General features: G+C 41.4%; 2 protein-coding genes across 2 annotated transcripts; one reads left to right on the top strand and one right to left on the bottom strand.

Annotated features, from left to right (window-relative positions):
- Positions 1-331: 331 nt before the first annotated feature.
- On the bottom strand, positions 332-3,242 carry LOC117821284 (tubulin alpha-1B chain). Its single transcript, XM_034695447.1, has 4 exons — positions 3,098-3,242; positions 1,825-2,047; positions 1,592-1,740; positions 332-1,467 (listed from the first exon to the last, which is right to left on the bottom strand). The coding sequence occupies exons 1-4, from the start codon at positions 3,098-3,100 to the stop codon at positions 487-489; spliced, it is 1,356 nt and encodes a 451-aa protein (XP_034551338.1). The 5' UTR covers positions 3,101-3,242; the 3' UTR covers positions 332-486.
- A 2,533-nt stretch (positions 3,243-5,775) lies between these two features.
- On the top strand, positions 5,776-10,389 carry agmat (agmatine ureohydrolase (agmatinase)). The gene is made up of 7 exons (XM_034694940.1): positions 5,776-6,174; positions 7,700-7,902; positions 8,048-8,096; positions 8,675-8,870; positions 9,779-9,958; positions 10,046-10,130; positions 10,206-10,389. The coding sequence occupies exons 1-7, from the start codon at positions 5,855-5,857 to the stop codon at positions 10,277-10,279; spliced, it is 1,107 nt and encodes a 368-aa protein (XP_034550831.1). The 5' UTR covers positions 5,776-5,854; the 3' UTR covers positions 10,280-10,389.
- Positions 10,390-10,885: the final 496 nt, after the last annotated feature.

The following is a 10,885-nucleotide window of genomic DNA, read 5'->3' as shown; positions in this document are numbered from 1 at the left end:
CTACACTAATTACAACCTCTGCATATCTATTGTATAATTTATTTTGTGTAAAGTGTCTTAGAGAAACTTTTAAGGCGCTTTTTAAATAAAATGTATCATTATTTATTATTATTATTATTTATTTGAATATGTAAGTGGGAAATTTACAAGAGGTGTCTTATAAACTATAGCTAAAATGTATTTTATAACAATATATTTAATGGTACTATTCTATTCTATTATTATTATATATTACTATTATATATTATTTGAAGGATGAATCACTGGCAGAATTTCCTTTCATTTACCGTCAAAGATAAAATGAAAAATGAAAACCCAACCCATTTTAAACTTCATGTTAGAGGTTCTTTATTAGGACAGAGCAGAATTGGCATTTTACTGGTTGTACTCTGAACACACACAAACAAATATTACACAAACATCTCTGTTTGGAATGTAGTTAGGAACAAATGAACCAAACCATTTGTTTCTTGTGCGTTTGTCTTTTTAGTACTCCTCTCCTTCCTCCTCTCCCTCACCCTCGATGGAGTCAACTCCCACCTCTTCATAATCTTTCTCCAGAGCTGCCATGTCTTCTCTGGCCTCAGAGAACTCTCCCTCCTCCATACCCTCACCTACATACCAGTGAACAAAGGCACGCTTAGCGTACATCAGGTCAAACTTGTGATCCAGGCGAGCCCAGGCCTCGGCGATGGCGGTGGTGTTACTCAGCATGCACACGGCCCTCTGGACCTTGGCCAGGTCACCACCAGGAACCACAGTGGGAGGCTGGTAGTTGATGCCAACCTTGAAACCAGTGGGGCACCAGTCCACAAACTGGATGGAGCGCTTGGTTTTGATGGTGGCGATGGCAGCATTCACATCTTTGGGAACCACATCACCACGGTACAAAAGGCAGCAGGCCATGTACTTGCCGTGGCGAGGGTCGCATTTGACCATCTGATTGGCTGGCTCGAAGCAGGCGTTTGTGATCTCAGCGACTGAGAGCTGCTCATGGTAAGCCTTCTCCGCAGAGATGACAGGGGCATAGGTGGCCAGAGGGAAGTGGATACGGGGGTATGGCACCAAGTTGGTCTGGAACTCTGTCAGATCAACATTCAGGGCACCGTCGAAACGAAGGGAAGCGGTGATGGAGGACACGATCTGACTGATCAGCCTGTTCAGGTTGGTGTAAGTGGGGCGCTCGATATCGAGGTTTCTACGGCAGATATCATAAATGGCCTCATTGTCCACCATGAAGGCACAGTCAGAGTGCTCCAGGGTGGTGTGGGTGGTCAGGATGGAGTTGTAGGGCTCCACCACAGCGGTGGACACCTGGGGAGCGGGGTAGATGGAGAACTCCAGCTTGGACTTCTTGCCGTAGTCGACGGACAGACGCTCCATCAGCAGGGAGGTGAAACCAGAGCCGGTGCCACCGCCGAAGCTGTGGAAGACCAGGAAGCCCTGAAGACCGGTGCACTGGTCAGCCTGAGGACAGAGAGGGAGAGACAGTGGTCAAACAGAGACATTGTTATATCATTTAATATGATGAGGATTGATAGATTCTTGGGAAACGTGAAGAATAGATCCCTCTTTACATCAAGTTACCCACCAGTTTGCGAATCCTGTCGAGGACCAGGTCGATAATTTCTTTGCCGATGGTGTAGTGTCCACGGGCGTAGTTATTGGCAGCATCCTCCTTGCCTGTGATCAGCTGCTCGGGGTGGAAAAGCTGGCGGTATGTCCCGGTGCGCACTTCATCTAATGAGACAGGTTGAATTAGAAATGACTGAAGAGTTTCGTTTCATAAAGCCAAGAGTACATTTGAGTTTTCCTAGGATTTACCGATGACAGTGGGCTCCAGGTCGACGAAAACAGCCCTGGGGACGTGCTTGCCAGCTCCAGTCTCACTGAAGAAGGTGTTGAAGGAATCATCTCCTCCTCCGATGGCCTTGTCACTGGGCATCTGTCCATCCGGCTGGATCCCATGTTCCAGGCAATAAAGCTCCCAGCAGGCGTTGCCAATCTGGACTCCGGCCTGACCGACGTGGATGGAGATACACTCACGCTGTGTGTGTGTGTGTGTGTGGAGGGGGAGTAGGGGGGGGCAGACAAAGAAGATTTGGATTAAAGGTGCTGAACCTTGAACCTTGAACTGCTAATAGGAAAAGAGATTTTCCATGTCTACTGCTAATTAACATGGAGGAATTGGAGAGATTTGTGAGGCCACGAATCGAAATCTTCCTTACTCCGATGCCAGCCAAGCCCTCCCAAATAATCCCTTCCGGGAATAATTTTTGAATGAACTGCAGGATGATGCAGATCTGCACAAACCTCTACAAAAAAAAAAACACTCCTCATTTTGCATGAACATATTCAGAGCTAGTCTCCTTTATAATCTGTGATAGCAGCTCTGCTTTAGATTCAGTCACCATGCATTTTCTGCTGCGACACAAGACTGTGCCTATTGCGCATGGGATTACAGGAGGTAGAGAGGATTATCTAGGTCAGACATGTTGCAGTGTGCTGTCTCTTTAAAACGCCCAATACTCACGAGGAATATTTTACCCTGTTTAATGTATATTCTAAAATTAAAAAGAGGTGTATAATGCTTTTTCTTTATGTCATGCATTAAAAAAATAGTCAAATTGTTTTTTTCTTTTCAGATTAAATATAATTTTAAATATGGATCACTGGATGATGGAGCCCTTATATAACAGCTGTGCTTTCAGATGAATATAAATATAAATATAAAGGCACAGACATTCATTAGACAAAAGAGGACAAAACAATGCAGATAAATGTGAGCCCTGTGTGTTCAATGTGCCATCTAAGCCAATTTGGAATAGTAATGTAGGAGGATTAGGCGTTTCTAGAGAAAGCATGCATTAGGCCACTAAATAAAAACCTGCAACATTTGTTCCTTTGTTCTGAGCTATATTAATAATGAATCCATTCATGGTCACGACAGGCTTCAGGCTTCAGGGTGGCAAGACAAAAACGATAGCACTGGAATAAAAAGAACGACCCATTTCTCCTCGTCCTCGCTTGCAGATGTAGGTCAGGCTGTTACAGTGGGAATAAAATACTTAAAATCCGCATTAAAATTCACACTTACCATGATGGCTTGTCGATATTATGCAATGTAATGAGACAAGCTTGATCGGGGAGTGTTCAGGTCTGAGATGTGCGGTGTCTGAGGCGTTGCTGCCGGAGCGTCACAGTCTGCCTCCTCAGGACGGCAGGTGTAGTGCGCACATTGAAAAACAAGCCCCCCTCTTCCTCATCCTCCTCCTCCATCCCTCCTCCATCCCTCCCCCATCCACAGCCTGCAGTAACTGTTTCACATCCAGGGCAAAATGCAGCTTCACGTACATACTCACATAGAAAAATATACTACACACCACATGTAGTTCATTAAAGGTCATCATGCACAGAGGTCTGGAGGCAAATGAAGCAGGGGCGGGTCCAGGTTTTTGTTACTGAGGGGGCACAACCGGGGCGTTGTCTCATGCAGCAGGGGGGGGATGAAGTAGATTCAAGATTCAAGATTCAAAGGTTTTTATTGTCAATTTTCACTGTATATACGAGACATACAGGAAAAACGAGATGCTGTTTCTCTCTTCCAGCTTTTAAATATCTGAAATTTAAATATAAAATACAATAAAATATAATAAAATACAGTTCTATAAAAACATCCTATGTACACAGTGCAGGTAGTGCAGCGACAGTTTAAAAATGGACAATGAAAATAGATAGCAGTGCAAATGATATTAAGGTGCAGACAGTATTCGACTGTCTGTGTGCACACAAATTGATACCATTTAATCATCCTTTCTCTCTCCTTGTAGCCTTTTCATAAGACAACCTTAGTGCATGCATATCTATCCAAATCTTAAATGTATTCATCATTATATTCTGTTATTTGTGTTTTTGAAAGAGCACATGATCAATAGGTTATTTGAGTGCACAGGCATTAGCAGGTTTGCAAGAATGCTTCAGGCCTATTGAATAGTGATGTGTAGGTTAAGAACGATTCGTCTCTAAGAGCCGGCTCTTGTTTGTGAACGATATGATCCAGCTCCCGTTTGAGAGCTGGTTTCCTTTCCACCCCCTTAATACACTACAGAATAAAGGGGGTAACCACACGGCTCGGTCACAAGCATGCCACGCCCTCACTGAGTGCTGTGTCAAAGTGTATGCCCTGCAATCAATCAGATGCATGGGAAGGGTAATGAATGTGTTTACAGCAGGGGTTCCCACAGTGGGGGTTGTGAGATCCTAAAAAGCATTAGTAGCAGCAGGTTAATTCATAACAGAAAAGGAAACACAGCCACATGTGCATGTAGCTAGGCTATATTTTTGCAGACCAGCTAAATAAATAATGAAGCAACATTTGATTACATCCAGGGACAGTGGAGGTCATGAGTCTTTGGCAACTATATTTTGGGGGTCATGACCTGAAAAGTTTGGGAACCCATGGTTAAGAAGACTGGTGCTTTATGGTATATTATGCATGCTTTTTTTTTTACCAAACATCATGTGATCTGAGGGCTGCACAGAGCATAAACATTTTTAAAAGCAAACTCAAGACCTACCTGTTTAGTCTCGCTTTTAACTGAGTTTCATTCTTATAACAGTTTTATTTATTTATTTATCTATTTATTATCTAGTTCAAATTTTAGTCACTTTTATTTATTTATGTACTTATTTATTTAATTTTTTAAGTATAGGATCTTATTTTCTTTTAATGGTTTAATATTTTAGTGTTTAATTATCTTAGAAATATATTTCATTTTGGTGATTTTAATGCCCTGTGTTGAGTTTTAACATCTTATTTTACCTCCAGTGTTTCCTCATTAAGATATCATGAGAGCGTTTCCTCAGTTCGATCACCAACTCCTTTTTTTAATTTTTTATTTAGTTAATTGTATTTGTATTGTTTGTATTACTAATGTTGCATACTGTGTTCTTAACCTTAGGATTGTGGGGTGGGTTTGGGGTCGGGGCTGGGGGTGGGATCTTTTTCTTAATGTATTCTATTTTAGGTTGTTTTTATGTACAGCACTTTGTGTTACAATGTCATTGTATGAAAAGCACTTTATAAATAAAGTCTGATTGATTGATTGATTGATTGATTGATTGATTGATTGATTGATGTGCTACAATAGCAGAAGAGCTATTCTGGGAATTATACTTTTTTATCATAAATACAAATAATATTTAAATATATTTAATAAGTTAAATACGTCCACACATGTTAATCACAGGTCAAAACATTACTACAAATGACGGATTGAATAAAATCCAAAATGGTAATGAACACAGCCAAAAGAGTCAGATCTCAATGCAGAGCTGAGCCAAATGATCTGATCACTAAAAAGAGACAAAATTCCCATCAGAACAAAAAGGGATGTGTTTTATGTGTCTTACCTTAAACCTAAAGAACATTTTTACTTTTATTATTGCTCATAATTTTTGATTCTATCTAAAGTTGATGATTTTATCATAAAAATATGTAATTTAATTATTTTAAGTGGCTTTTTATTGCCTGCCCCGCCCACCTGCTATGATACGGACTCATGCTGCCTTCACGGCCAGAACCAAGTTGGAACTTTGTAAATCACGCACATGGAGTATAATGAGAAGTTTTAAATGTGGGTCTTTGAAATGAAAATTACACTGCTAAGTGTTTATTGATGATAAGAGGAAGGATGATTTATTGAACACTAGCCTGGTGGATTGTTTTTAAACTCTTCTTGTATTTGAGTTTGACATTTACGAGCTTGCTATGAATCAGTTAAAGAAGTAGGGGGCCCATGACACCTCACAGCTGCTCCATGTCGAACTCCTGAACTCCTGACTATCAGCAAACATGTTTTCAGTTTTGAGAAACCTTAATGCACCTCGCACCCTCACTTCTTCGTTCAGCAGTGGGACTAAAGTGGACTTCTTCTCTGCAAAGACTCGACAAACTTTGGCTTTGTGCAGCGAAAAACCAGGTCTGTGCAGAAATCTGAACCGAAAGTGTTCAGGGAGGCGCTTCAATGTTCCTCCGAGCGCCGAGTTTGTGGCGAGGGTGTCGGGGATCCCAACCATGGCCAAGCTGCCCTTCCAGGAGACAGCAGAGGGGCTCGATGCGGCGTTCATAGGAGTCCCCATAGACACTGGGACCTCCAACAGACCAGGGGCCAGGTGAGGTGTTTCCTGCAGCAAAAGTCAACATAACATTGGTATTACACTTAAACTTGCACACTTTAAACCACTTAACACCTTTTTATTTACAGTCTATGGTAAACACAAGTTATTATCCTGCCAGAACTGTCTTAAAGGTACAGTGTGTAGAAACAGGAATACATAAAGGTATTGCTCAACCCCTGGAAAAGAAGCCCATGTGATGCATGAGAAGTATGATCCATCCTTTTTGAGTAAACTTTATAAAAAAAAAATGTGCATGGTGTAAAGTTTGTTAATTCTGTGCTACTTAAGAAATGTTGCAGAGCAAGATGGCAGCCTCCATGGATGGATCTGCTCCTTATTTAGATATTAAAAAATAATTTAAATTAAAAACATAAGTTTCTCAACAAGAGGAAAAATATAGTGTTATTATCTAGAATGCTTATTTTTTATCAGTAGTCAGTGCATGAATCCAGATAAGCTATTAATAAAGACAGAATATGGTGAGAGGAGCAAAATATATTTAAGGTTATTAAAACATTTAAACACATTATTGAACATTTCCATTTCATTATTACATTTATTGGATGTCAACTACTTATGAATTATGGTGTAAGCAATTTTAATATCTTACATTTGTATTCTTGCAGGGAAAAACACACATCAGGCAAATTGTTTACAGTTATGTCTTGTGTTAAAGTAGACTCTTATTTTGAAAATAAGGCCATAGTGGGGTGGCAGTAGCTCAGTCCATAGGGACTTGGCTTGGGAACAAGAGAGTCACTGGTTCAAGTCCCAGTATGGACAAAGCTTGGCAAGTGGACTGGTGGCTGGAGAGGTGCTGGTCCATTTTGCCTGGGCACTGCTGAGGTGCCCTTGAGCAAGGCACCATACCCCAAACTGCTCAGGTGATGCTTGTTGATGCCTCTTCACTCTGACATCTCTCCGAAGTGCATGTCCATAACATGTTTGAGCATGATTGTATGTATATCAAACTGTGTGTGTAGCATGAACAATAAAGAACAAAAGTAATAAAGTACGTTTAGTGAAAGTTCTCTAACCTGTCACTCTTCCCAATTGTTAGCAAGAGGCAACACTGCTGGTTGTAAAAAAATTGATACTGTGTTAAAGTCCACCTTTTAATGAGTCGACTTCCCACGTGGTTTATTGCCTCCATAAACAATTCCCCAGCCAGTTTACTATCTAGCTAGCTTGTACAGGTAGCCTGGTTAATCCTGAAGAGCCTCACAGCACAAAGGTTGCTGGTTCAAATCTCAGGCTGTGCAGGAGCCTGTATGTGTGGAGTTTGCATGTTCCCCATGTGCATGCCTCGGTTCTTTTTGGGTACTCCTGCTTCCTCTTTCTTCCTGTCACTTTAAATTGCCTGTAGGTGTGCATGTGTGTGAAAATGGTTGTTTGCCTCTAAATGTTAGCTGCCTGCCTTTCGCTCAGCTGGGTTAGGCTCCAGGCTCTGAATGACCCCAAATGGGAAAAGCATCATAGATAATGGATGGATGGATGGATATTCCCTCCTCCACTGCAGGTTTGGTCCCCGGCAGATCAGAGTGGAATCAGCCCTCCTCCGATCGTACAACAGCGGCACCAGAGCAGCACCGTACGAGTCCCTCATGGTGGCTGATATCGGGGACGTCAATGTGAATGTTTACGACCTGAAGGACACCTGCAGACGCATCAGGGAGGCCTACAGAAAGATCCTGGCTACTGGATGTATTCCTCTGACCATGGGTAAAAAACACACCCAGTTTTTATAATGTATTCATCTTTAGGCAGATTATATAGTTACAAAGCAAGATTTGCACAGTTGCAAATGCTTATAAACTGTAGTTGTATGATGAAAGACTACACACTTGGACGTTTTTGTTGTCTACAGGTGGTGATCACACAATTGCATATCCCATCCTGCAAGCTGTTGCTGAGAAGTAAGCGAGCCATGCCTCATCTTGGGCTGCTGTGCATGATAGACTAGATCAGATGTTTGATCAATTTCTATTTAATGCTTTTTGTGAATTTAATTAATTAAAAAAAGAGAACAACCACTTTAAATTCTGCAAGCTGAGAGATCTGCAGATTTCTTTTAAAGCCAGATGTGTTCAAAAAAAGCTGTAAATACTGAGATTTGATAAGATTGACTCCATTACTTTGACTTTATCAGGTAATAAAACAGCTGAAATGATTTATCAGCTTCAAATGTGATGATTTTTTTCTTTCCAGTTGATCATCTTTCAAACAAATCATTAATTTAACACCTAAATCTGGATGGTTGCATGCATTTTATAAAGCATCTCCAGTGCTAGTCGCTATAAAGATTTTTGCATGACTCTATCTTGTTTGTGGACCCGTGCCTATTCTTAAAAATGAAACACAATCTCAGAGTTTACACCACATTGGAATCTGAGATAAACTAAAACAGTAGAACTCTCAGCATTAAGCTACATCTTCATCACTTCCCCCCTGTGCCTCTCTGCCTCACTCACTGTCCTCCATTGTACTTCCTCAGGCACGGTCCAGTGGGTCTGATCCACGTTGACGCTCATGCAGACACCAGTGATGTGGTCCTGGGGGAGAAGATTGGCCATGGAACTCCTTTCAGACGCTGTGTGGAGGAGGGGCTGCTGGACTGTAAGAGGGTGGTTCAGATCGGCCTGCGCGGGTCAGGTTACTCTCCTGATTCGTATGAGTGGAGCCGGGCTCAGGTACACCTGCTGAGTCACTGGATCCATTGTGGATGAGCGATGCCTTTTAGATGAACGCCACCTTTCTGGTCAAATGATGTCATTTTGTCTCATCATGATATCAAATATCTCATTGTGATATTATCAGCTCTGAGTGAGGCTTCATAACTTCACTATATTTTGTCCAGAGATTAAGTTTATTCTTTTTTATTAGAGATTGATTATTATTTTTTAACATTTTCATCAATTATTTAGTCAATTAAGCATAAAAACACTGTCTTAAGCCTCTGACACATTGCGACTGTGTCATCACTACAGCTTTGTATTTATACATTGCATCCTGAAACGGCAGACTATTGTTATCCTAGTGTGTTACACATCGCAAAAGGCACAACCTATTAACACACAGCAGAAGTGCCACATACGCACACATTCAGACATGCACATACACACACAGTGGCTCCAACATTACACATCGCCACCTTCTTCCCTCCATATCTACCTCTGAGGGAGGATCAGAGGCGGGACCACTTTGACTCACCATTACGCCTCTGTGTATTACACATACTGTAAATACCCGCCTTGAAATAGCTGTATGTAAGTGCATTGCTATAGGACAAGATGATGTCTTCAGAAATCTATATTTGACTGTCCACAGGCAAATAAGTCAAATGTACACAAATTGTAATCTCTCTTATTATTTAAAGGACAATGAACTTGTTTATTTTTAGTATTTCAGCTCATATAAAATAACTGCGACAATAAATAAAAGAACAAAATCTCAGTATTTGGTCCAAGAAGTATTTAGTCAGTGAATAACACCCCGTCACTCGTCATCTGGTGCTGTTAGGCTCTAATAATGTCTTATATTATCTTCTTTCAAACAAAAGAAAGAGAGAGAGATAGACCCTCCTTTGTTTATTCTGCAGGGTTTCCGTGTGGTGCAAGTGGAGGAGTGCTGGTTCAAGTCTCTGGCTCCTCTGATGGCTGAGGTCAGGGCTCAGATGGGCAGCGGGCCAGTTTATCTCAGTTTCGACATCGATGCTCTTGACCCGGGATTCGCCCCTGGAACTGGCACACCTGAGATAGCAGGCCTTACTCCCATCCAGGTAAACACAGTGAGACAGACTTTAATCCTCAGGAGCAAGCTTGTATGAAGTTAATCTGAAATATCTTTGTCCTCTTGGTGGATGTAGGGAGTTGAGATTATCCGGGGCTGCCGTGGTCTGAACCTTGTTGGATGTGATTTAGTGGAAGTGTCTCCACCCTATGACACCACAGGTACTTCTCCCTCTTTATTTCAGTCTATTTTTTTCTAATAGAATCATATTTACATGTATATTTCCTCTTTGACAGGAAACACTGCACTGACTGGTGCCAACCTCCTCTTTGAGATGTTGTGTGTCCTCCCAAAGATCATATATTACTGATAATCACAGACCAAACAGAAGCACAATGTATGCAGTTTCTCCACATAATGAGCAGACTATCACAGGAAGGAAGGGAGATTCAAATGAAGCCATTTTTATCGATGAAGGAATCAGAAGGATAATCTACAATCAACAATCAAGCAATCTTTATTTGTATAGCGCCAAATCACAACAAATGTTATCTCAAGATGCTTTTACAAACAAAGCAGGTCTAGACCGTACTCTGTGTTTAATTATTAACAAAGACCCAACATCAAGACAGGGTAAGACTCAGTCTTATCCCATTTGAATACACCATGAGCATTACACCTTGCAGTATTTAGCTAGTAACAGTGGCAAGGAAAAACTTCCTTTTAACAGGTAGAAACCTCCAGCAGAACCAGACTCATGTTAGACAGCCATCTGCTGAGACCGAGTTGTGCCTAGAAAGAGAGATAGAGGAGGATAAGAGATAGAGAGAGTAGTGATAGTGATGAGACAATCAAAGATTACTTAAAACACTGGAGCAGAAAATATGTGAAGCCAGGACCACACCTCAACCACACTGCCGATGCCATTATTCTAACATCACCCTCTCTTCCCCTTTCGTTCTCATGTTTCCCACCC

The sequence above is a fragment of the Notolabrus celidotus genome, chromosome 11 (genome assembly GCF_009762535.1).
Source record: "Notolabrus celidotus isolate fNotCel1 chromosome 11, fNotCel1.pri, whole genome shotgun sequence".
NCBI lineage: Eukaryota > Metazoa > Chordata > Actinopteri > Labriformes > Labridae > Notolabrus > Notolabrus celidotus.
This window is presented reverse-complemented; position numbering and strand designations above follow the sequence as displayed.